Source organism: Halichoerus grypus, chromosome 9 (genome assembly GCF_964656455.1).
Source record: "Halichoerus grypus chromosome 9, mHalGry1.hap1.1, whole genome shotgun sequence".
In the NCBI taxonomy this organism is placed as follows: domain Eukaryota; kingdom Metazoa; phylum Chordata; class Mammalia; order Carnivora; family Phocidae; genus Halichoerus; species Halichoerus grypus.
In genome coordinates, this window is record NC_135720.1 from 127,737,942 (window position 1) to 127,765,783 (window position 27,842).

The 27,842-nt window shown below is 36.4% G+C and overlaps 1 protein-coding gene across 1 annotated transcript in view; it reads right to left on the reverse strand.

Annotated features, from left to right (window-relative positions):
- The window catches only part of LOC118555715 (uncharacterized), a gene marked incomplete at its 5' end in the record, with an annotated part of 226,852 nt that overhangs the window by 83,827 nt on the left and 115,183 nt on the right, over window positions 1-27,842 (reverse strand). The window contains one exon of the mRNA XM_078054373.1: window positions 4,615-4,697. Coding sequence (XP_077910499.1) covers window positions 4,615-4,697 — 83 coding nt within the window. The remainder of the gene's footprint in view (window positions 1-4,614; window positions 4,698-27,842) is intronic.

Below are 27,842 nucleotides of genomic sequence, written 5' to 3' on the forward strand. Positions count from 1 at the left end.
TATCATCAACATTAGAAAGAGAAAATAGATCCTGTCTGTACCCTGAAGCCAAAGAACATCATCACTAAAAAGAAATTATTCCAAAAGCAATGTCTTTAGAAGTATGAATATCTATACTTTAAGAATTGGTGGTGCAAAATCTGTTCTGGAACATCACATTTCATATATTTTGTGTACGGCTACTCATCCCCTAATCCATCACAGAAATCAACAGCAAATATTGAAATATAAATTGCTGAAATTAAGAATATGATTTTTAAGTTTGAGAACTAAAAATTTGGTTTGTGGGAATTGCCATTCAAATGTAACAGTGTTTATGGGGCACCTGGATGGCTCAGTAGGCTGTCTGCCTTTGGCTCAGGTCATGATCTCAGGATTCTGGGATCAAGCCCTGCGTCTGGCTCCCTGCTCAGTGTGGAGTCTGCTTCTCCCTCTCCCTCTGCCCCTCCCCCCAGCTCATGCTTTCTCTCTCTCTCTCTCTCTCACAAATAAATAAATAAAATCTTTAAAAAATGCAACATTGTTTAGAAAGCAATGAATGAGCACTCCCCTCAAACACAACACAAAATGACAGCCAAGAGTGTTCTAAAGAATTCTAAAAAATTAAAGTGCATGGTGTTGTAGTGAAACGGGTCGACAAGTGATGGTCAGAAGACACACATTCAAGTCTTCTCACTTTTTTGGAAACTTAGATTATTTAAAGTTCATGAGCTTAAGCTTTTTAACCTGAAAAATGGAGATAGTATTTGTGCTACATAGATCACAGGATTCTTGTGGAGACAAGAATCTGTGGAGATGATAACTATAAAATTCTTCAGGGTATGGGGCGGAGAGCACTTAAAATACTTTAGAATATTAAGGATATAAGCAATATCTGGCACAATGCACCACATAGCCCAGGCGATCAATGGAACACTTCACATCCTTTCTTTTGCTTTTATTACAGCATTACGATGAAGCAGTTAAGTAGAAAATATTATAGGAAGATTTATATTAAATCTCAAAGTTGTCTAACTCGTGACACGATAAGCTCATTAAATTGCATCATAGGATAGGAAGCAAAGCCCAGGGTCCCTATCTCTGTGTTCAGAGGTTTTGCTCCTTCCCCAGAACTCCTTTCATGGCCCAATCAGCTAGTGGAGAAGGGTGTCTATGACAGGACGGATGAGAAGGTAAGTCTTTGGGTGGAGAAAGGAGCTTGAAGTTCACAGGCCAGTGGTACCAGTGCATTGGAAAAGCATTAGCACAATGAAGCTCCACTTAGCGGCAGCATTTGTCCCCAAACTCCTTACAGGGTCTTTGTGCATGGCTCTGAGGAGCCCTGTTCATCTGCCCATCTGGCCAGATGAAGAGCAAGGGGATTGTTTCATCAAAAGAGCAAGCCTTAGAAAAAGGAAATAGTGAATAAAAGGCTGAATCCTGAGGATTACAAATGTGTTTGAACTGCCCTGGGAAGATCAGAAGGGAGCAGTGGTGGATGCTTTAATGCCTGCCCCACGAGGTACACCATTTTTTTAAAAAGGCAGTGGAGGAAGGTTTGGGGTGGAGGCACTCTGCTAAGAGGCTTGTTGTGTTCGTAAGATCACAGAACTATAAGTCAGAGATAACAACAACAAACACCAGGTGCATCTGAAATATCAAAGCAAACAAACATGACATCATGTTCAATCTCATCCATGCTGTTATTAGCATCCAAAAAAAAAAAAAAAAATCATAGCTCCAAATTCAACCAGCCTAAATCCTGAGGCCATCCGGCAAGAATACTCTTTCCTCTTTCTTGAATTCATATATGGTATGTGTACCAGAGAATTTGTCAAGATAGGCTTTCCATTAGCAATGCCCAGGGAGAAATAAGGTATCCCTGGCTGCCTAGAATTTACCTAGAGAGACCTCTAAATTGAGTAACCAACCCCGCCCCCCCCCAGGCTTCTCTTTCTGCCCTCTGGAGGGGAGCTAGTATTTCTGGCCTCTTGGAACCACAAATTTCGACTGTTCTCTGGTCATGTGTTATTTGGAAAACTGATGCATGCCTTGTGAAGTTGAATGTTAACCTCATTTGCCCACAACCACCCTGGAAATTGCCTAGGTTAGCTCTTTCATATCAATGGAATATCCAAATTAATCTCCAGTAAGCATGCCAAGATGAGGGAAAAAGGAAAACTCTTAAGTTGGAGTCAAGAGTCTTAGACTGAGGTTTAGTAGGTGGTATAACCGCTCTGGTCCACAGCATTCAGTCACTTGATTCTGGGTGATGGGTGTGTGCCTGGCTCTCTTTTCACACCACTGACTTAACTGAGACACATTCCTGATAAGAACAAGTTTCTTCCTGAAGCTATTCAGTTAAGACACCTTTTCAAAGTGGCCAACCCCCAGGGAAGAGCATAATATCCCAAGCAACTGACTCACAATTTTTGAAATATAATATTAAAGATAAAGTGAAAAAGAGGGGCGCCTGGGTGGCTTAGTCCTTAGGCGTCTGCCTTCAGCTCAGGTCATGATCCCAGGGTCCTGGGATCTAGCCCCGCATTGGCCTCCTTGCTCAGCGGGAAGTCTGCTTCTCCCTCTCCCACTCCCCCTGCTTGTGTTCCCTCTGTCGCTGTCTCTCTCTCTCTCTCTCTGTCAAATAAATAAATAAAATCTTAAAAAAAAAAAAGTGAAAAAGAATTCTTTAATTGAACATGTAAACCCAGAAAATATAGGGAAGAATTTTAGCTCTTCTGGATGATTGTATTCTTTCTCACCTTACATGTTTAAGCCTTTTTTCTAATTCCAAAGTTTAAATTCAACAATTAGTATGAAAATTCACAAAAGTACTTAGAAGACTAATATTAGATCCACAATATCCTGGGAGTCTCATGTGTATACCCTTTCTTCAGTGTCACAAAGAGTATACACAAAAGTACGTAATACATTGGGTGCCTGGGTGGCCCAGTCAGTTAAACCTCTGACTCTTAATTTCGGCTCAGGTCATGATCTCAGGGTCGTGAGATCGAGCCCCACATTGGGATCCGTGCTCAGTGGGAATCTGCTTGAGGATTCTCTCCCTCTTCCTCTGCCCCTCCCCCTGCTCATGCTCTTTCTCTCTCTCTAAAATAAATAAATAAATAAATAAATAAATACATCTTTTTTTAAAAAAAATACATAATAGTACTTAATATGTAATATGTAAAAGGACATGAGCTTTTTCCCTTTCCCTTCCTAGCAAGTTGTTCTTTGTTTCCTTATCCTAGCCCTTAAATTAAGGTATACGACCCAAGAAGTAGGACATGATGTATACCTAGCTAAAAGGAGAAAATAATTCACAACTATTTTGAAGTATTATTTCACGACGAATACAAATGTGGAGTCCAGAAACAGTCTGGATTCAAAGCCCAGCTATGCACTTATTAGCAACGTTATCTTGGCTAACTCACTCTGTCTCCCATGCCTTATTTGTGTCCCCTGTAAAATAGGGAAAATGATGATAATGGTAGTATCTGTCCCATTAGTTGGCTGTGAGAACAAGATGAGTTATTTGATGCAGAGGACAGAACATTTCCTGGACCCTAGTCATATCCAAGCACTCAGTAAATACTGAGTTCAAATGTCATCGTTACAAATTTCACTAAACTTTTGATTCCTAAGTTTCCTTTTTTAATATGAACTGTGATAGAAACATAGCAATTTTGAATGCTGTAGTGGTCATCTAGACATTAAAAACTTAGTCATTTATTTGATTAGATGGTGGCCCACTATGTAGAGATGAAAACAAGACTGACTTTAAAGTCTGTCTTGAGTGTAAGGCAAAATGTTGGTTCTAGGGGCGCCTGGGTGGCTCAGTCAGTTAAGCGTCTGCCTTTGGCTTAGGTCATGGTCCCAGGGTCCTGAGATCGAGCCCCATGTTAGGCTCCCTGCTCAGCAAGAAGTCTGCTTCTCTCTCTGCCCTCCCCCACCCCTTCTTGTGCTATTGCTCTCTCTCTCTCAAATAAATAAAAAAAGAAAAAGTTAGATCTATATACCTATACTTATTTAATCAGGAAAGTGGAAAATTAATGATTCAAGTAATTTGTATGGGAAAAAGCAGGAATTGGAGGACAATCCTTTCACTTCAACTTTCTAGCTAGGCCAAATTTTCTGAATACTTAAAACCCAAAGTCACTTGCTCTACATAAATGTGGATTTTGAAAATGGCTGAATATCTAAAAACTGGGTCCAGCAATGCTGGTAAAATTAACTTAGCCAACATTTGAAAAGCCAGGATATGTAATTTTTATAAATTTATCAAGACAGTTTCTGGACAGACTTCATGGGAGCCGTGATCATGCCAAATACAACACAGTGCAATCAGCACATTTTCTAATCACCCTGCCCAAGCTGGAAAGAGTCTTGTAGACTGATTAATTTAACTAAAGTCTTCAACAGCTTAAAGAAGTCTGATTCGGATGTAATAAAAATTTATTGGCATTACTGATTTCACAAACGTCAGCTGCTTTAGCATGTCCCACACTTCAAAACCTGCTTTGAAGACCAAATTACTTTCTACCTGTAAATATATTTTAAGAAATCATAGTTAATAATCAGGGGCTACTGTTTTCATGGTCTTTCCAAAGCCAACGTCTACAGCTTTCATCTTACCTTCTTGTGTAATTCGTGGTCTTCTTTTAAGAGATTGAGATCACAGTCCATAGGGCAGGGACCAATTTTATTAGAAATGCTTCCTAGGGTTAAAAACAAAAGGTGGAAAAAATATATTACAGATTTTCACTTCAGAGGATATGTAAGCTTATACTACTGTAATCTAAGAGTTTATATAAAGCCTGACAAATGGGGGTAAAATAAAGAATTGTAAGAAGGAGACTTTAAGGTGTTCTATCCTCCACAATTTTAATTCAGTCAATGCATGAACTTCAAGTAGAACTCTACCAATGGCCACGTCACATGGATGCAATTTACAAGGAGCAGCTGTGTCTGATCTGCTTTCCTACCTACATCTGGGTAGGATTCTCCATTATCAGCTATTTTTCTGGGATCGAGTTTTCAAAGAAACTCCTCTGCATCTCATACCAATGTTTCAATACCTTGAGACTAAAAGATTTTGTTCTCTGTCTGTGCCCAGTATTGTCCACCTGAGCTATCTTTTACATATCGTACATGATTTATTTTATATCAGTCTCAGCACTATTGATATTTTGGATTGGATAATTCTTTGTTATGGGGGCTGCCGTGTTTTGTAAAATGTTTGGCAGCATTTATGGCCTCTACCCACTAGATGCCAGCAATAGCTTCCACCTCTCCACCCCTCTCCACATTTTTGACAACCAAAAATGTCTCCAGGCATTGTCAAATGTCCCCTGGGGGACAAGACATCCGCAGTTGAGAACCACTGCTCTAGATCAAAAACTCTGCAAAAACAAAAAACTCTCTTCGCAGCCAATATGTCTTGTTCATCTTGTTTCTTCTGCATTGTCTAACACAGGGCCTGAAATAGTGTACCTTCAATACTGGTTTTTTTTGTTTTGTTTTTTGTTTTGTTTGTTTGTTTGTTTTGTGAGAGAGAGCTAGAGAGCACAAGCAAGGGGAGGGGCAGAGGGAGAGGGAGAAGCAAGCTCCCCACTGAGCAGGACCCTGGGATCATGACCTCAGCCAAGGGCAGATTCTTAACTGACTAAGCCACTCAACGCTCCAACACTGTTTCTTAAATTATAAATTAATCAATTAATCAATCTCATAAGGTTGACTCAACATCTTTTTTTTTTTTTTAAGTATACATGTATCATATACCATAAGCATCCAAAGTCTTGCTGCTTGTCCTCTTCTCCCCCTCCGTCCTCCACGGATTAAATATTATCATCCCCTAGCCCTTTGGAATTGCTCTTGTGGACATTTTTTTAAATGAGATTTCCATAGTGTAAAAGTTTTAGGACATGGTCTCCATGTCTGCATGCTTTAGAAAATTTTTCCTCCCTAGAGATGACCCAGCCACCCTCTTCTCCCCAGTCAAGGTCTATGTGGCTCATGCATTTTGAGCAGCGACAGTTTCATTGTATTTTCTGACTCTGCTCCCAGTCCACAGTGCCAAACTGAAGGCAGATACCAACAAATGTCCTTCTTCAGGGAGAGTCCGATGGGTCAGGTACCCCTTGTGTGAGAAGCCTGGCACTTAAATCTATTGAGATGAGAGTCCTGTAGACTGTTAAAAGTGCTTCCTTGAGTCTAAAACAGAATTCACTGATAGTGAGGTTGATATGGTCAAAATCAAGATAAGAAAGAGAGAAGGAAAGGAAGTGGAATTACAGTTTAAATATGCCATTCTTCATCAGGGAAATCCAAATCAAAACCTCAATGAGATACCACCTCACACCGGTCAGAATGGCTAAAATTAACAAGTCAGGAAATGACAGATGTTGGTGGGGATGCGGAGAAAGGGGAACCCTCCTACACTGTTGGTGGGAATGCAAGCTGGTGCAGCCACTCTGGAAAACAGTATGGAGGTTCCTCAAAAAGTTGAAAATAGAGCTACCATATGATCCAGCAATTGCACTCCTGGGTATTTACCCCAAAGATACAAAAGTAGGGACCCGAAAGGGTACGTGCACCCCGATGTTTATAGCAGCAATGTCCACAATAGCCAAACTGTGGAAAGAGCCAAGATGTCCATCAACAGATGAATGGATAAAGAAGATGTGGTATATATATATATATATATATACACAATGGAATATTATGCAGCCATCAAAAGGAATGAGATCTTGCCATTTGCAACGACGTGGATGGAACTGGAGGGTATTATGCTGAGCGAAATAAGTCAAACAGAGAAAGACATGTATCATATGACCTCACTGATATGAAGAATTCTTAATCTCAGGAAACAAACTGAGGGTTGCTGGAGTGGGGGGTGGGGTGGGAGGGATGGGGTGACTGGGTGATGGACACTGGGGAGGGTATGTGTTCTGGTAAGCGCTGTGAATTGTGCAAGACTGTTGAATCTCAGATCTGTACCTCTGAAACAAATAATGCAATCTATGTTAAGAAAGAAAAAAAGAAGAAGAAGAATGTAGCAGGAGGGGAAGAATGAAGGGGGGGAAATCGGAGGGGGAGAAGAACTATGAGAGACGATGGACTCTGAAAAACAAACTGAGGGTTCTAGAGGGGAGGGGGGTGGGAGGATGGGTTAGCCTGGTGATGGGTATTGAGGAGGGCACGTTCTGCATGGAGCACTGGGTGTTATGCACAAACAATGAATCATGGAACACTATATCTAAAACTAATGATGTAATGTATGGGGATTAACATAACAATAAAAAAATTAAAAAAAAAATAAATATGCCATTCTTTTAAAAGACTTAAAATTCATTCTGGTAAGCGCTGTGAATTGTGCAAGACTGTTGAATCTCAGATCTGTACCTCTGAAACAAATAATGCAATATATGTTAAGAAAGAAAAAAAGAAGAAGAAGAATGTAGCAGGAGGGGAAGAATGAAGGGGGGGAAATCGGAGGGGGAGAAGAACCATGAGAGACGATGGACTCTGAAAAACAAACTGAGGGTTCTAGAGGGGAGGGGGTTGGGAGGATGGGTTAGCCTGGTGATGGGTATTGAGGAGGGCACGTTCTGCATGGAGCACTGGGTGTTATGCACAAACAATGAATCATGGAACACTATATCTAAAACTAATGATGTAATGTATGGGGATTAACATAACAATAAAAAAATTTTAAAAAAAAAGACTTAAAATTCAAATTCTCAGTGCATAACTGGTGGCTGGAATAACAAATATGAGATAACAATAGAATGAATTTTTAGCGTTTTAGCAAACTTCGTATGTATTATATTGTTTACTACACACACACACTCACACAAAACAAACTGTTAAAAGAGCTGTCATTACCTCATTTGACAGACTTGGAAACTGGGACTCGGAGAGATCAAAGAACTTGCACAAATTAGACAGCTAACCAGTAAAAAATCTGAAATTTAGGCCCAGTTCTATTTGACCTCAAAGCCCATGAACTTAATCCTTCTTTTACATCTTATGTAAGAACCATACCCCATTTTCTACTTATACATACTTTTTAAACATTGAGCAATATATTCATTTTTTATTGCTGCTGGAACACATTTCCACCAACTTAGCGACTTAATATTCATTTAAGTATTTGGCAGGTCAGAAGTCTAGGCAAACGTGACCCAGCTGGTTCTTCTTCTTCAAGTCTTACCAGGCCCAAGTCAATGTATCAGTCAGGGCTGCAGTTCTCCTCTGGGTCCTGTGATCCTCTTCCAGGCTTGCTGGTTGTTGACAGAATTCATTTCCTTCTCACGCTTTCCTTGCGGTCTCCTTCAAGCCAACGACCACAGGATGCATCCTGATGCTTTGAATCTCTCCAACTTTTCCTTCTGCCTTCTCTTCTGCTTACCAGCCTGAGAAAGTTCTATCCTTTAAAGGCTCATGTGATTAGATTAGGTGCACCCAGAATAGCTCTCTCATGGTGTGTACAGTTTCTGGGGATAAGTGCTTGGACTTCTTTGGGAAACTATGTTAGAAATCCTGCCTACCAGGAACAATCTCTGACATAATGGAATTTATATTGCTTTATCTTAAAACATAGTAATGCCGTGTATATCCAGGTAATAAAGTCCCAACAAAAGAGATAGTCTTCTAAAAGTCCTTAACATTTTCTTTGTTCTTATGTAAAATGTTCTCTGGTCTAAAACCTACCTTCTTATTTATAAAAATGTATACAGTAAATACATATATATTAGATAATTATTAATGTACACTTCATCTAATTATATACCTAATGTAACAATTATATATTATATACATATATACATAATATAATTCTTATCAAATTATGATCATAGTGTATATGCAGTTCTCATCCTTTTTTATACTTATATTGTCTCATTATTAAATATTCCTCAAAGTCTGATTTTTAATCACTGCACCATAGTATATCATTTGTTTTTACTCAACCAGCCCCCTTTGGTTGGATATTTACATCATATTGAACAATTTCACAAAAAAATCTTAGTATTTATCTGTGCTTATTTTCACAAATGAGTATCTAAGATCAGGAATATTAAATCAAACACTTAAGATTCACACAAAGAACTATCAAAATTCAATTTGCAGTCAGTAATGTATGAGAGTATCCAATTTACCCACATTCTTGCCAAAACTGACTGTCACTATATTTTTCAGTTTGGCCTCCTTGGTAGACAAAATTATAACATTTCATAGTTATTTTAATTTGCAATCCTGTAATTCTAAATATGTGAACACTTTTGTTTGTTGAGCACATATGCTTTTTATGTCATAAGTTGCCATTTCCCCAATTTTTTTCAGTTGGAGTATTTAACATTTTCTTTAAGATTTTTTATCTTTCCATATCAAAGAAGTTAACTGTTTCCCTGGCACACAGGTTCAAAATATTTTTCTGTTTGCAGTTTGCCTTCTAATTTCTTTGAGAGGTGTGTGTGTGTGTGGGGGGGGGGGGTGGGTGTGTGTGTGTGGGTAAGATGTGGTTCTCAGTCTTATATAATCATGAGTATGAGTGTTTTTCCTTTATTGTTTCTCTTTTTGCTTATAAGCTTACAAAACTTGTCCACACTAGATAGTCAAATGAAGTGTACAGAAACAAATTATAAGTAAATAAGCGATTCATGATGTTCTTGCATGATTTTCTTTCATACTTCCCTGACCACCATTCAGGAGAGCAACCATGACACTGGAAGTCCTCCTAACACCCCAGGGCTAGACATGCAAATAAAACCAAACTTCGTTCCTCTTAAAGGACTCCTTCCCCTTATTTCCTATTCCTTTTCACTATTTTGCCAAGCCACCCAGACTCAAAAATCTCCTCCATGAGTTTTCCTTCCCTATTGTGACTCACAGCTAATCATTTACCATTTTCTCTTTGACCTTGTTAAGATTTTATAGCCATTCGTTCCTCTTTTCAACCATAAACCTAACCAACTTTCTTCACTCTCCCAAATGCACATATAAGGCAAATAGATAGACAAACACACAGACACAGATAAGCAGTGACTTTTAACTGAAACAGAATTATGCCTATACTTTGGTTCACAACAGTTTTTTCTCATATAATAAGAAATCATGGTCATCTCTGAGTCATAAAATACACACCTAACTATATTTTACTTAAAATGAATTTTTCCCTTGATCCCCCTTCTTATCTTCCATCCACATTCCCCTAACACCTCTCTAGTCCACTCGCTCCCCATAACCCATTCTATTTTCTCCATGCTCATTTAACCAAATATATACATGCACACACATATGTGAGCATAGGGACACACACATTGATAGAGCTATTTTTCACCGTTATACAAAAAGACTATATATTACATATACCTGCCTATACCCTTTTTCGCTCAACAATGTCTGATGGCATTTCCTTTGAGTCAATAACTATAGCTCTAATTTATTATGTTGAATGGCTGTATAGCATATTATACTGCAAATGCAGCATGACTTACTTGACCATTCCCCACTGATGACATCCATTTTTCTTCATTTCTATATTCTTATCAAAAAAAATGCTACAATAAAATCCATGTACTTGTACCCATCCATATTACTGCTTTTATTCCTGTGGATGGGTTTCTAAGGTGAGATTTCTAGTCAATGAGTTGACATATTTTAAATGTTAATAGATGTTGTTGGGTTGCTTTCCAAAAAACTTATATAGATATTTATATATATTTATACATTTGCATATATATAAAAATATGTAAATAAAATTTATATGTATATTTTCATTAGCAATTTATTAAAAATCTATTTTTCTAAATCCTTGCCACCAGTAGATCACCTTTGAATTATTAATTTATAATATTCTTAGATTATGATCAGAGAGAATGGCCTCTATTGTTGTATTTTGTATATGTCTGTCACATATATAAAACCTAACAAGTTTAGGTTAGGCTTTATATTCAGCTATTGTGTTATTTGATACATATAAGTTTTTCATAAATTATGCCTTTTCTCATTATAAAATGTTCTTCTCTTAGTGCTTAGACCTTATTAAACCTTAAATGCCAACTTGCCTGATGTGGACATTGCTTCCTGGGACAGCTTTATTTTTGTTTTAATTTTCTGGTATCGGTTCATTCATAGGTGTTCAACATTTCTTTAAGCATGTTTATTGTAAGCTGCGGGTTTTCTTTCTAACTGTTTGACAGTATCTTTTACTGGGGGAATTATCATATTATTAGAAATATTATATGTTTTACTTTATTTCTTTTTTATTCACTTTATTTTTCTACTTCCTCCTTTCCTTTTCTTTGTGTTGCTGATTCACTTGGGATGATGTTCATTTCTCTTGGCCCTTCCTTCCTTAATGTATGTTCTCCATTCAATTATGCTTACTTTCTTTCTTTCTCTGTAGTACAGGCATATACAAAAAGGACAAAGTTAGAAGGGTACCACGAAGTGTCTGATTCTAATAAAGGAGTGGTAAAAAACCAGCACAAAGTGAGAGATCCCTGGCAAAGGGAAAGATATGAAAGTGTAAGTGTATGTCCAAAGAAAGCATAAAAGTGTCCCATGAAAGAAGAGGCCAGCTTTTAAAAACCTAACAACTTCTACCATTTGACAACACCAGAGAAATAAGCTCTCCTCTGCCCATCCAGCCCTGGCCTGCCCCTGATAAGATCCTGAAGGAGTCAATAACCATGATTTGCAAGATGTAGAGAAGGGGTAGAAGAATAATACTCAGAAAAGAATGTACTCAAGTTCTGCCTTCCCTTCTCAGTATTTAGGGCCAGCCTGAAGGAACCTGCAAGCAGGGTAAAGCCTTTAAGAGATGTTGAAAACATTTTTTTTTTTTTATTACTAGACCAGACAAGCATATGAACCAGTGATTTCAGACTGGAGGTAGGAGCACTAGTAAGACCAAGGGAGGAATGATGGCTCACCACAGACTCCCTTCATAGAGGTACTCACCTCATCACTCTAACTCTGTATGCTATGTTTATGGCAAAAGGCAAATAAAATCAGATAAAAACAGAGAGGAAAGCAAACCATAAGAGATTCTTAACTCTAGGAAACAAACTGAGGATTGCTGGAGGGGTAATGGGTGGGGGGATGGGGTAACTGGGCACTTGATGTAACGAGCACTGGGTGTTGTATGCAACGTGATGAATCACTAAATTCTACCCCTGAAACTAATAATATGTTAACTAAATTGAATTTCAGTAAAAAATTTAAAAAATAAAAATAAAAAAAAATTTAGAAAAAAAATAATGGGCAAGGACCACCCTACTCCTTGCAGACTTTTAACACTTGAACGAGATGATGATGTTATTGGCAACTCTGTTGCCACACACTCTGTATTCTCCCTGGCTAAATCCAGAATATCTGAATCCAATATTATTATTTTTAAAATCAAAGCGCTGAGTGATAATTTATACATGATAACATGTACATATTCTAATTTGATGAGTTTTGACAAACATATGCACCACAAGTAAAATATAAAGCATTTAGCATCACCCCCTGAAATACTCCCATATTTTTGCACTTGATCCCCCATCCCCAGCATACACACACACACACACACACACACACACACACACACACAACTCCTGGCAACCACTGGCAACCACTTAATCTGATTTCTACCTCTACAAGTTAGAATCCTGTTACAAAATTTCATACATGTGGAATAACACGGTATTTACTCTTTTGTGTCTGTTTTTTTCCACCCAGAACAGTATTTTGATATTTATCACTTTTTAATTACTGAGTAATAAGCCATTTGGTGACTATACTGCAATTTATTTATTATTTCATCTAATGATGGATATTTGCATGTTTCAAATTTTTGACTGTTGTGAGTGAGCTGCTATGAACACTCATGTTGCAGTCTCTTTGTGGACATGTTTTCATTTTTATCTGGTACATACATAGGAGTGGAATCACTGCGTCTTTGATAAATGTTTATTTCATTTAACAAAAAACTGCTAGTTTTCCAAAGCGATTGTACCATTTTATACTCCTACCAGCAATGTAGGAAAGTTTCCTCCAAGTCAAATCAACACTTGGTGTTGTTATTTTTTTTTTAATTTTAACATGTTAGTAATCATGAAGTGGTAACACACAGTTTTAATTTGCACTTCCTGATGACTAAAAGATTCCTTATGAACTAACTGGGCATTCATACATCCTTTTATGAAACTTCCAAGTATTGTAATTTTTTAAAAAGTGAGTTGTTGGGGCGCCTGGGTGGCTCAATCGTTAAGCATCTGCCTTCAGCTCAGGTCATGATCCCAGGGTCCTGAGATTGAGCCCCACATCGGGCTCCCTGCACCACGGGGAAGCCTGCTTCTCCCTCTCCCACTCCCCCTGCTTGTGTTCCCTCTCTCACTATGTCTCTCTCTCTCAAATAAATAAATAAAAGTCTTAAAAAAAAAAAGTGAGTTATTTTTCTTCTTACTAGTGAATTGTAAAAGTTGTCTATATAGTCTGGATACAAACCATTTTTTAGATACAGGTACTATAGTTGGTTTCTCTCAGTTTATAACTTGTCTTTTATTTTTTCCTAATGGCAGCTTGACTAGGAAAAGCTTAATTTTGTTGAAATCCAATGTATTTGTTTTTCTCTTAAAGTAAGTAATTTCTATGCCCCGTCTAAGGACAAAATTATAAAGATTTCTCCTATGTTTTCTTCTGGAAGTTTTGTTGCACTGGCTAGGACCTCCAGGATAGAAAGTGATGAGATGAGACATCCTTGCCTCGTTCCTGATTTACAGAAGGAAACATTTAATCTTACTCCATTAAGTCAGAGAAACATATGTTGTATTATTTAAATCTTTTAAAATATACTAAGATCTAATTTATTACCCAACATATGATCTATCTTGCAAACCTTCTGTGTTTCCTTGAAAGGAAGGTGTATGTTGCTGGAAGAGCTTTGTAAATATCAATTTGATCAAGCTGGTTCATAGTGTCATTCAGGTCTTATATATCCTACTTGATTTCTTTTTTGCCTCTTTGCATTTTCTTGATGATTAGTGATATTGAGACTCTTTGCATCTTTTTATGTACCTGCTGGCCATCCATATATCTACCTTAGAAAATGTCTATTCAGATTCTCTGCCCATTTCTTAAGCAGATTGTTTGATTTTTTTTTTTTTTTTTTTTTGGTTATTGAGTTGTATAAGTTATTTATATATTTTGGATATAATCCCCTATCAAATATATTATTTGCAAATATTTTCTCCCATTTGGTAGATTGTCTTCATTTCATTTCATTGGTGGTTTCCTTTGCTGTGCAGAAGCTTTGAGTTTAATGTAATCCCACTTGTTTGCTTTTGTTTCCTTTGCTTTTGGTACCAAATCCAAAAGTCATCATCAAGAGCAATGTCAAAGAGCTCACCACCTGTATATTTTTAGTTTTATGGTTTCAGAATATTTCATGAATATTTAATCTCTGTCATTAGGAGCATATTTTGGATTAATGTATCTCCCTAATAAATTGCCCCTTTCATATTTGTCTCAAAGTCTACTCTTTCTAATATGAGATATTAATGTGACTGCACCAGTTTTCTTAGGTATAGCATTTCCATGGTATATATTTTTGATCTTTCATCTTCAAATTTACATTCATCTCTTGTGGACAGCATACAGTGGGGTCTTGCTTTTTCATTTAGGTTGACAGTCCCTGCTTTTTAATTTAACTATTTAGTCTTGAACATTTTATGCCATTATTTACATGGTTGAGTTTGTCTGCCATCTTGCTATTCACTTTTTGCTTTGTGCTTTTTGCTTCTTTGTTCTTCTGTTAAGCCTCCCCTGCCTTCTTTTGGGTTACTTACATATGTTTTTAGTATTATATCTTATTTTCTCTATTTTTCCTATTCTTTCCTCTATTATTTTCTATTATTTCTGCAACTTTGAGGTTGTTTTACTATTCAATCTAGAACTAATAGCATGGATTTTAAAATTATCCATGTCTATTTATAGTCAATATTATAGAATTTCACTCCACACCCGACATTCCCACGGTCCACTTCACACCTCTCACATCATGAATATAATAAACTCACAACAGTATGATTCAGCTGCCACCCCCTCATCCCATGAGCTATTGTTATCATGTCTTTCATCAGTACATGGTTTACAACCTTACCTCACAATGCCATTTTATTTTATTTAAATAGTTACATTTTAAGAAAATTATTAGACAGGGATGCCTGGGTGGCTCAGTTCGTTAAGCTGCTGCCTTCGGCTCAGGTCATGATCCCAGGGTCCTGGGATCGAGCCCCATGTCGGGCTCCCTGCTCCGCGGGAAGCCTGCTTCTCCCTCTCCCACTCCCCCTGCTTGTGTTCCCTCTCTCGCTGTGTCTCTCTCTGTCAAATAAATAAATAAAATCTTTAAAAAAAAAAAAGAAAATTATTAGACAAATGAGTTTTTAGTATTTACCTCTATATTTGCCATTTCTGGGATTTCTCCATTCTCTTGTGCAAATCATCTTATAACATTTTCCTCCAACCTAAAGAACATTCTCTAGCTTTGTTTGTTTATAGTGCTGGTCTGCTAGAGAAATATTTTTTCAGCTTTCCTTCATCTGAAAATGTCTTCAAATCAACCTCAATTTTTGAAGCGTATATTTGCTAGATACAGAATTCTTGATTGACTTTTCTTTCCTCAGCACTTTAAGTATGTCATTACATTGATTTCCAGTCTCCATTGTTTCTAATGACAATGTTGGCCATTTTTCATATCATTGTTCCATTGCATATAATGTTTTTCTTTTTTTTCTTCTTTTTTCAGAATTTTCACTTTAACTTTGGTGTTCTTCAGTTTGACTATGATATTATTTTTTTTATTTTTTAAGTAATCTCTACACCCAACGTGGGGCTCAAACCTACATCCCCAAGATCAAGAGTCTCAGGGTCTACCAACTAAGCCACTCAGGCACCCCAACTATGATATTCTTAATACAAGTTTCCCTTTTATTTATTTATTTTTTGGAGGATCACTGAGGGTATTCAACCTATAAGTCAGTATATTTGATCAAATTTGGGAAATTTCCAGTCATTACTCTTTTAATACATATCTCTTCCATTTTCCTTCTAAGATTCCCCTTACCTGTATTAAAAGCTTGTGATATTTCTCCATGGCCTCTTGAGTCTCTTCATTTCTCTGTCAGCTTTTTCTTTTCTGTACTTCATCTTGGTTAATTTATTTTAATTCTTGGATTTTTAGTTCCATAACTTCCATTTGGTTATATTGATTATAATTTCCCTGTCTCTGCTGGGATGATCTAACCATTCATTAAGATCATATTTTCCCTCACTTATTAGAAAGTAATTTCTTGAAATTTATGAACATATTTATAATGAATGTTTCCATGGCTTTTCTTGTTAAATTTAATATCTGAATCATCTTGAGGTTATTCTTATTCACTATTTTCCTTGTCTAAGATTTATATTTTATTGTTTCTTTGCGTGTCTAGTAATTGTAGATTATATAATGTACACTAGAGAAGAGTTTGGATTCTGTTATCATCCTTGGAAATGTATTGTGGGGTTTTTGTTTTGTTTTGGTTTGGTTTGTTTTGTTTATTTTTAGCTAACGGTACAATTACCAGCAAATCCCATTAAACTTGTGTAGGCTTGAATTTACATTTAGTTACAACCTATCTGTGAAAAACTAAGGGTTTCCAAGCCACTCTAATTTATCAGAATTCAATCTCAAAACCCTAACTCCTCTGCTGATCTTTCTGAAGCATGGTTTTAGGCTTTCTTCAGGAAGATTCAGAGTATGCCTCTTAGAGTATTTTTTTAATATATATAGGATTTTTAAAAATTTGCATAGGGTTGACACACAATGCTGCATTACTTTCAGGGGTACAACATAGTGATTCAACTTCTCTATGCATTGTGTTATGCTCACCGCAAGTGTAGCTACCATCTGTCACCATGCAAGGCTATTACAATATCATTGACTAGATTCTCAACGCTGTGCCTTTTATTCCTACGATTTATTCGTTCCTTAACTGGAAGCCTGTATCTCCCACTCCCTTTCACCCATTTTTGCCCATCCCCCTACCCCCTTTCCTCTAGCAACCATTAGTTTATTCTCTGTATTTACAGACCGGATTCTGCTTTCTGTTTGCTTATTCATTTGTTTTGTTTTTTAGATTCCACAAATGTATGGAATCATATGGTATTTGTCTTTCTCAGTCTGGCCTGTTTCACCTAACATAATACCCTCTATGTCTATCTGTGTTATCACAAATGGCAAGATCTCATCCTTTTTTATGGCTGTGATATATATATATCTTCTTTATCCATTCGTCTATCAATGGACACTTGGGTTGCTTCCATATCTTGACTATTGTAAATAATGCTACAATAAACATAAGGGTTCATATATCTTTTAGAACTAGTATTTTTATTTTCTTTATGTAAATACCTAGTAATGGAATTGTTGGATCATATGGTATTACATTTTCAATTTTTTGAGGAACCTCCATACTGTTTTCCACAATAGCTGTACCAACTTACATTCTAACCAACAGTGTACAAGGGTCTTTTATTCCACATCCTTGCCAACACTTGTTATTTCTTGTTTTCTTGATTTCAGCCATTCTAACCGGTGTAAGGTAATATCTCACTGTGTTTTTATTTGCATTTCCCTGATGGTTAGTGATGTTGAGCATCTCTTCATGTGTCTCTTCGCCACCCTGTTTATCTTCCCTGGAAAAAATGTCTATTCAGGTCCTCTGCTCATTTTTTAATCAGATTGTTTGTGTTTTTGGTGTTGAGTTAGGAGTTCTTTATATATTTTGGATATTAACCCCTATGGGATATATCATTTGCAAATATCTTCTCCATTCAGTAGCTTATCTTTTTGTTTTGTTGATGGTTTCCTTTGCAGTGCAAAAGCTTGTTATTTTGATGTAGTCCCAATAGTTTATTTTTACGTTTGTTTCCTTTGCCTTAGGAGACGTATTTAGAAAACTGTTGCTATGGCTAATGTCAGAGAAATTACTGCCTGTGTTCTCTTCTAAGATTTGTATGGTTTCAGATCTCACCATTAGATCTTTAATCCATTTTGAGTTTATTTTTGTGTATGGTGTTAGAAAGTAGTCCAGTTTCATTCTTTTACAAGTAGCTGTCCAGTTTTCCCAGCACCGTTCTTTGAGAAGAATCCTTTCGCCCTTGTATATTCTTCCCTCCTTTGTCATAATTAATTATAAATGTGGATTTATTTGGGGGGATTCTATCCTGTTCCATTAACCTATATGTCTATCTTTGCGCCAATACCATACTGTTTTGATTACTACAGCTTTGTAGTATATCTTGCTGGATTATGATACCTACAGCCTTGTTCTTAGGACTGCTTCGGCCATACAGGGTCTTCTGTGGTTCCATACAAATTTTAGTATTGTTAGTTTTAGATTTGCACAAAATGTTGTTGGTATTTTGATAGCTACTGCATTGAATCTGTAGATTGCTTTGGGTAATATGGACATTTCAACAATATTAATTCTTCCAAACCATGAGCAGGGAATATCTTTTCATTTGTTTGTGTCATCTTCAGTTTCTTTCATCAGTGTTTTATAGTTTTCAGAGTGTAGGTCTTTCTCCTCTTTGGTTAAGTTTATTCCTAAGTATTTTACTCTTTTTTGGTGCAATTGTAAATGTTCTTTATTCCTAATATATAGACTTTGGTCATCTTAATTTGCTGTCAAATTAATAATGAGGTATTAATATGCCTTTCCTGGTTTGAACTTCATCTCCATTCCAGTTCTAGTATCTCTGTTCTATTTTCAGGCTCACCTGGTAATACAGACTTCTGGGTTTCCTTCTACATATCTCTGCTCTGTGTTCTACTCTGCAGACCCCAGCTGTTTCAGCTGCCCTGAATGCCAAACTCTGTCTCCTTAGCTCAGTGAGACTCTCTGCTAGGATTCCACTTCACTGCTCTACAGTCAGAATATTGTGCCCATGTAGAGAGCCAGGGTTTGCCTCAAAACTTCTCTTCTCTCAAGGATCAGGAAATCTGGTGCTTCCTGATGACCAATGCTCAAAACATTGCTTCATACATTCTCTCCAGTATAATAGTTTTGATTATAGCCGAAGAGCTAGTCTAATGCCAGGTACTCTGTCATAGCTAAAATTGGATATTGCAATATTGTTTAAGTTTTTAATTAAAAAGTATAAATGGATACATTCATTTGTCATGGGCTAACTAGCACCCATGTTTATGTGTTAGTAATACAAATACAGGTTAATTATTTCAAAAGTTCACTTTATTTTATGGAACTACTACTCAATTAATCATCAGATCCTCTCATATTGAGAAAAGGACAAAATGTCTACAAATAAGAGAAACCTGCTGATGCCTTTGGAAGGTGTCAGCTGGGATTACCTAGAAAAAAATAAATGGAACAGTCATATTTTTAATAATGTATGAGGTGCACAAGGAAAACACTTGTCAAAACTGTATGTTACAGTACCCTATCTATATATAAATGCATATGTTTATAAAAGTGTGTTCTCCCTGTGTTGTGCTAATCTTTTCTACTTGGCATATTTTTAATGGTTTTTTCAAATGACCTTTGTAAAATTAATCAAGGATCTGACACTATCCTTTGGAGAAATACAAAGAAAGAATGCCGTTTGTAATAACTTTTGCATGAAAAGAGCCAGAAAATGACAAAACAGAGAAAACATTAATACTAAAAAAAAATTAAGGCTTGAAAGTGGAACTAACTGAAAAATGTTGCTTTTTCATCAGTAATACTTTTGTGTGTCTCTGAAATTCCATTTTCCCTTTATTTTCTAGACCATCGTCTTTATTACTTGAGATCAGATAGATTTCTCAAAACAGTTTACTAAGAAAAATACACCACAATTTTTCAAGAGCTCTAACAGTAAGAAGCATTCCAAATTAAACATTAATAAAATGTACAGAAAATACGTGTAAAAAAATATAAATACAAAGAACCTAGAAAAATGTCCGCAATTAGACAGGATGGAAATCTAAAAAGAAATTAAATTTAGTTGTAGTACATTTTCTATTCTTTTCTTTGAGAAAATTACTACTGAAGTGAGGAATTTTTTCCCCCTGTAATTTAAATGTTAAGCTGCCAGATGCGTGTCTCATGCTTGAAGAGTCGAAGCTTTGCATTATTTAGCATATTAAGAATCACAGAATTTTAAAAAGGGCTCCTTTATTGCCTCGAGGTTCTAATTAAGTAAACCTTAGCCTGGTACATTTAAAACTTGCAATACAAGAGATTTTGCTCTTTTTTCCCCCTTATTCAAGTCACATCTATGTAATAAATATAGAAAATCTTTAAGATGATATAATTTTTCTTTTGCTTGAAGAATTAAAGCTATCTATTATTTTAAGAAGTTTTTAATAGAGGCCAGCAATCTAGAAGACAACTAAGGGTTCGAAATACTTTTTAATCATTGCAAGTTGCTTTCCTTATTGATACCAAAGCATATGTGTTTCATAAAGGCAGTTCTATACTATCAATCTTACCCTTTCTGCCTCTGCTGCGGCCTCAACCATTCTCTCGTTAGACAAAGGCGATTCTAAGAAGTAACAAGATCATAGGTTTTGGACTGATACTGTATTTTTATGTGTTTCTGTACGTGTGTCTGTCTGTGTTAAATATCTGATCTCACGGTATTAATCAGTTGCTCTTTCAGCAGTTTGTGGAGAGAGTCCCAGCAGCTTACGTGAAAACCATAATCATATGGAAGTTCTGTAGGCACACGACATTCATAAATCATACCCTTAAATACAGTTATTTTTGCCATTTTAGAAAATGTCAAAGGTGTCAACTCTGTCCAAATATACCGCTTAACAGTGACTATTTTAGTAAATTGACTTGAAATGCATTCCGCTAACTGACAGTTAAAAGTACATAATCTAGTTCACAGTACAAATGAACAGTTTAAAGGCCAAAATAAGCACCAAAGTATGAATTCTCCAGGACATATTGCAGTGACCCTGGCCGCAGCTACAGACTAGAACCTTAGTATTGCTCATCGACATCAGAAATAGATGCCTCAGGGCGCCTGGGTGGCTCAGTTGGTTAAGCGACTGCCTTCGGCTCAGGTCATGATCCTGGAGTCCCGAGATCGAGTCCCGCATCGGGCTCCCTGCTCGGCGGGGAGTCTGCTTCTCCCTCTGACCCTCTCATTCTCTCTCTGTCTCATTCTCTCTCTCAAATAAATAAATAAAATCTTTTAAAAAAAAAAAGAAATAGATGTCTCAAATTTTTGGAATATGATTTTTTAATATCTAGTTTCTAGTTAGGAAAAAAAAAATGTTTTAACCACTTTTAAAGAGATAGTCCAATATCTATTTGAGGATACAGTGAACAAACAAGAAATTACATAAATTCAGGTAATAAGTTGACAACATTCTTAGCTGGCAGCGTGGTTTCAACCTATAAACACTAACTTCTTGTGCAAACACAAATAGCTAAAAGTTTGTCATAATGTCGAGAAACAAGAAATTCTCTCATCTTTTCTTCGCAGGAAGAACAAATGAACCAATTGATCTTTAAATTTAACTGTTGACAAAGGGCAAGTATCATAAAATTGGAGCTTAGGTTTGGCCAGGATTATTCCCTCCAAAGTCCAAAGTGCTTGGTAACAAGTAAAGGGCATATTTGATGAATTGGTTTCTTAGAAGTGTTAAGAAGCTTAATGGTTTCATATTTGGGGATGTTTTAATATTATTGGCAGCAGAAAAGCAACAAAACCATCCCTACTTTCACTTCTGTTCAAATCATTAAACCACAATCTGTCCACATGGAACTTCAACCCATGTGACCCTTGGGTACTACTCATGAATCTTAGCAGTTAGTTGATTGGTAATAATACATTATGCTTTATACAGTATTTTTCAGTTTACAAAAACAGATTTGCATATGCTACTTATTTAATTCAAGCTATTTGATTAACCTTATTGCTGGCACAGAACTGCAAATACTTCTGCCATGATATCAATCCAACAGAAATCTCTGAGTATTTTTGCATCTGCAGGATAAAAATAAATTCACACATGCATGCCTTGCCTAATAAAATATTATTGTAATGTAAGACTAGGAATATATTTGGTTATTCTAGGAATAATTTTTAAACATCACCCATTTCTGCCATCCTTAAGAAGACTTTACCCTTTTATGAAAGTATTTTTCATGAAAGCATCTATTTTCCTTATTCTTAAAAATATTAAACACTTCATCTTAAGCACGATGAAAGAATTCAGAAATTTTAATATGTTTCTCATAAGCTTTCCTTGGTTATCATCAATTAACACTTTCACTGAACTTAGAACATCCAAAGCTATTTAGAATAATAAATTATTTTGCCCAGTAGTCACTCCCTAGTGTTAAAAGAAAATTACAGGTAAGGATAGAGAGAGCCATTGCCCAATACCATAATTAAGCAGGATATAAACATACCCAAGGATGAATCTAATATTATGGAAATCAATTCATTAACACAGGAGTGATTTAGTGAGCATCTATTATATGTATAACTCTTTTTTTTGAGAGAGAGAGAAAGAAAGCACAATTGCACACAGGGTGGAAAGGGCAGAGAGAGAAGGAGAGAGAGAGAATCTTAAGCAAGCTTTATGTCCAGCACAGAGCCCAGTGTGCTGGGCTGAGATCATGACCTGAGCCGAAATCAAGAGTCAGACGCTTAACCCTACTGAGCCACCCAGATGCCCATACATACACACACACACACACATATATATAAATCTTTACATAAATTATCACTAACCCTCAGATAGGGCCTGTTACCTCCCTTTTATAGGCGAAGAAACAAGATTCAGCATTTAAGGAACTTGACAAAAGACATTAAATTATAAGAATCTAGGTCTGAAGTTAAGCCTTTCTGACTCCCATATTGAGGCTCTATTCCCACCCCCCTCCACCCAATGAATTTTCAGTGATCTGGATTATCTCTATTGATTTCTTTTTTGGTGCATTTTTGGTAATAGATAAAGATTATGGCTAGTTGTCACAAAAAGGAACAAAAACAGAACTGTGACTCAACCCCCTATGACTTTTAGTTGTTCATGCTAGGGAGGAAAGGAATAACAAAATACTGAAGAAAATAATAGTGATAGCTACATTGTTGAGTTCATACTACATATCAGGCTTTATGGGTTTCAAAGTCCCAAGTTAGCTACTAATTTAAAATTCTTCTCGCCAATGTTTTAAAACACTTCGATGAATAACAAATTTTGCCAACTCAAATTTTACCCCTTTCCATGAAGACATCATGCGAAGTGATTTTAACCATTTACAGAAGAACAGATACTGTACAATTCTAATTATATGAGGGACATACGGTAGTCAAATTCACAGGGACAAGAAGCAGTATGGTGGTTGTCCAGGGCTGGGAGAGGGTGGAAATGGGGAGTTAGTGTTTAATGGGTACAGAGTTTCAGTTTGGAAGATGACAAAAGTTCTGGAGATGGATGGTGGTGGTGGTTGCAGAAGAATATGAATGTACTGAATGTCACTGAAGTATACACTTTCTAAGTGGTTAAAATGGTAAATTTCATGTTGTCTGTATTTTACCACACTTAAAAACATTTATCTATTTCCATATTTTTCAAGCCCTAAATGAAATGTTAAGAAACGTTTAAAATGCTGTGGGACCCTATACAACAACTAGGGGCTTCTTGTTAAGATCAGATGGCTTAGACTCATTTCTCCCTTCTCCTTTCTTCTAAGTATAACTATAAAGTCCAGAAATAATGTAAAAGGCAGCCAAGGGAGAACTCTGAAAGGTATAATGAGGAAGGAGAAGTGATTATAGAGCCCAGGACTGGAGCAACAATGTAAGGTAAAGCAACTTAATCCCACCCTCCAACCACCCAACAGAAGACCCAGACCCAGCATCTTCAAGCCCATCCCATCAGCAGATAGTGCTCTACGTAGGCTCATTCACCTACTTTTCAAAAAGAGTCCCACCAACACCACCAAGTGATTCCAATAGCACTGGAGAAGAGGATAACCTGGAAACCAGACTGGAATGAACATCCAGGGGATGCAATCTTCTTCCTTGCTGCTTGAGACAGCCCTCCCTGACCAAGACACAACAGGTAGCTGAGTGGCACTAGCAGGTGGATCCTGCTGCTACTAGTGACTGGACTAGGAAGCCTCTTAACATCCTGAAGCAGGAAATTCCCTTCCCCACCCAGAGCACCAGGTGGCCAGGCCTGGAGAAGCTCCTCTCAGGGGTAAGCAGGAGGGTCCGGTGGGAGCCCCAGATGCACAAGCTGAATAGTGCAGACCAAAATAGCACATTTTCAAGTGCTGAAAGACAAATATCGCCAACCACAAATCTTATATCCAGTGACTACTCTTCAGGAATGAAAGCAGAATATGTTCTCAGGTGAAGGAAAACTAAAATATTTGTCACTAGAAGACCTATCCTTAAAGAATGGCTAAAGGAAGCTCTTCAGTGGAAAGGAAATGACAAAAGAAGGACTCTTGAAGCATCTGGAAAGAGAAGAGAAAAAGGGAGAGATCATCAAATGTGAGTGTGTACTCTAGTTTCCTTTATGGGTGTTATAAATCATATTTGACAACTGAAACAATAATTATAACACTGTGTTACTCAAGACAATTATATTTAAAAGTGGGGAAAGTAAAGGTACTTAAATGGAAGTAAGGTGTCTGCACCTGACTCAAGCAGGTGAAATATTGACACCAGGAAACTAAGTCACATATTTGCATTGTGAGAAGTAGAACAACTACTATGAAAACTACACAAAGAGATATGTTCAAAAACCAAAAATAAATCAAGATGGAATCTCAAAAAGTGTTCAAGCAATACACAGGAAGGAAGTAAAGAGGAGCAGAGAAATAAAAAAACAAGAAATAATGAGAAAACAAATTTTAAAGTGGCAGACTTAAGCCCTATCAATAATTACCTTAAATGTAAATGGTCTAACTATCTCAGTAAAAGACAGATATCCACAGACTGAATTTAAAAACATGACCAATTACATGCTATTTATTAAAAAAGTGTACTTCAAATTCAATGACATAGGTTAAAAGTAAAAAGAAAAATGAAAAAAAGATGTATCATGTAGACATTAATTTTTAAAAAGCAAGATTGGCCATATTAATATCAAATATAATAGATAATTAACATCAGATAAAATATCAGATAAAATAGAGCTCACAGCAAAGACAATTATAGACAGAGAGGAACATTATATAATAATTAAATTATCAATCTAATTGTAAGACATAACAGTCTTAAATACATATGCACCAAACAGCAGAGATTCAAAATACATGAAGTAAAAACTGACAGGGCTGAAAAAAGAAATAAAAAAATTCCCAGTTATAGTGTAGGACTTCAACACTTCCCTCTCATCAAATGATAGCACTACCAGACATAAAATCAGCAAGGATATAGAAAATTTGAACAACACAATCAACAAAAAATATCAATTTAAACACACACACACTCTACCCAACAACAGCTCAATATAGATTTTTTTTTTTTTCAAGTGCCTGTGGATCATTCACAGATATATCCTGGGCCATAAAAGAAACTTCATCAAACTGAAAATAATTGAATAGAATATGTTCTCTGATCATAATGAAATTTGACCAGCAGTCAATAACAGAAAGACAAGGGGAAACCTTTAAGCCCTTGGAAATTAAACACACTTCTAAATTATCCCTGGGTCAAAGAAGAAATCTCAGAGGCAATAAAAAATAGAACTGAATAAAAATGAAGATCAACATTTGTGAGATTCAGCTAAAGTAATGCTGAGAGGGAAATCTGTAGCACTAAATGCTTACGTCAGAAAAAGGAAAAATCAATAATCTAAGATCTTATCTCAAGAAACTAGAAAAAGAGCAAAATAAAACCAAATCAAGTAGATGGAAGAAAATAATAGTGATTAGAATAGAAGTCAATGAAAGTAGATTGAATTTCCAAAAAATCAATTAAATTAATAAACCTCTAGCAAGACTGACAAAGACAAAAAGAGAGAAGATACAACTCACCAATACCAGGAATTAAGTGGAATATTATTACAGATACTGCAGCCATTAAAAAGGAAAATAAAGGAATACCTTAAATAACTTTATGCTCACACATTCAATTTAGAAGAAATGGACCAATTCCTCAAATACTAAGAATAACCGAAACTCGTCCAAGATGAAATAGATCATCTGAATAGTCCCATAGCCATTAAATAAACTGAACTCACAATTTTGAGACCCCAGGCTCAGATGGTTTCCCTAGACAATCCTCCCAAAATATACAGAAGAACTAACACAAATTTTACTTAATCCCTTCTAGAAAATAGAGGAGGGAACACTGCCTAATCATTTAATGAGACCTTTATAATCCTGACACCATCAAACCAGGCAAAGTACATCAACAACAAAAGTACAGACCAATATCTCTCAGAAACTTAACAAATCCTCAACAAGGGGAGCCTGGGTGGTTCAGTCTGTTAAGCATCTGACTCTTGGTTCCAGCTGAGGTCATGATCTCAGGGTTGTGAGATCAAGCCCCACTTTGGGTTTCTTTCTGGGCATGGAGCCTGCTTAAGATTCTCTCCCTCTCCTTCTGCCCCTCCACACCCTAAAAAAATCCTCAACAAATATTAGCAAATTGAATCCAACAGTGTGTGAAAAGAATTACACAGCCTTACTAGATACCTACAGTAATCAATACTGTGTGGTATTGGGACAGACACACAAATCAATGGAATAGAACAGAGAAGGCAGAAAAAAAAGTTCAAGAAATCTGCTCAATGGCTGATTTTTCAGAAAGTTGCAAAAGCAAGTCAACAAAGGAAAGATATCTTTTTCAACAAATGGTGTTGGAGAAATTAAACATCTCTTGGCCAAAAATAATAATAATAATAAAATAAAATAAAAATCGACCTGAACCTCATTCCTTATATTAAAAATAACTTGAAATGTATTATCTTTTTGGAAAAAAAAAAGGAGAAAATATTTAGGATCTCAGGCTAGACACGGAGTTTTTAGACTCGACACTAAAAGCCTAAACCCTAAAAGGAGATTGATAAATTGAACATCATTAAAATTCAAAGTCTCTACTCTATGAAAGACCCCATAGAGAGGATGAAAAGGCAAGCTGCAGCCTGAGAGAAAATGTTTGCCAACCACGTATTCAACAACTATTGGTTTTATCCAGCGTGACATGTGTTATGGGGAAAACATCAAAATGACGAACTCCTGGTGGTGTCTCCAACAATGAGTTCACTACACTCAGTTAAAACTTTATTTCATTGTAGTTATTCACACACATGATGCCTGATATCTGCAAGTCTGATAAATGGGGGGAAAAGATGTCATATGATGAGTCTGAGTGAAGGTAAAGGAAATACTATTAATTGCAGTTCAAAAAGAAAATGCTGTAGTGTTTTTTAAAAACTGATGACACCTTTTAAATACTTGGGCTTAGGAAGTTTTATGTGCATTTGTGCATGAATAGGGGTGTGCATGTGTAATTGATATCATCTGGATGCTGGAGAAGACATGCTTGCTGATAAAAAGAAGACACCAGCCTAACTATAGAGAAACTAACAAATGAGAATTTATTTGAAAAGAGAGGGTGGATAGATTGAAAGGAGAAATATTTGCGGTATAGGGTTTTGTATTATTGTTTTTCACCAAATTATGTTTTTACAACCTATGTCTCTTCGCTACATTACAGGAACCATCAGTGCCTTTAAAACTAGCATTACTCCTTCTATGTGTTTACAGGACACATGTCAAAACCACAGCAGGATTTTTTTTCACTAAAACTTACAACCAACAAACTTCTAAATGCTCAAA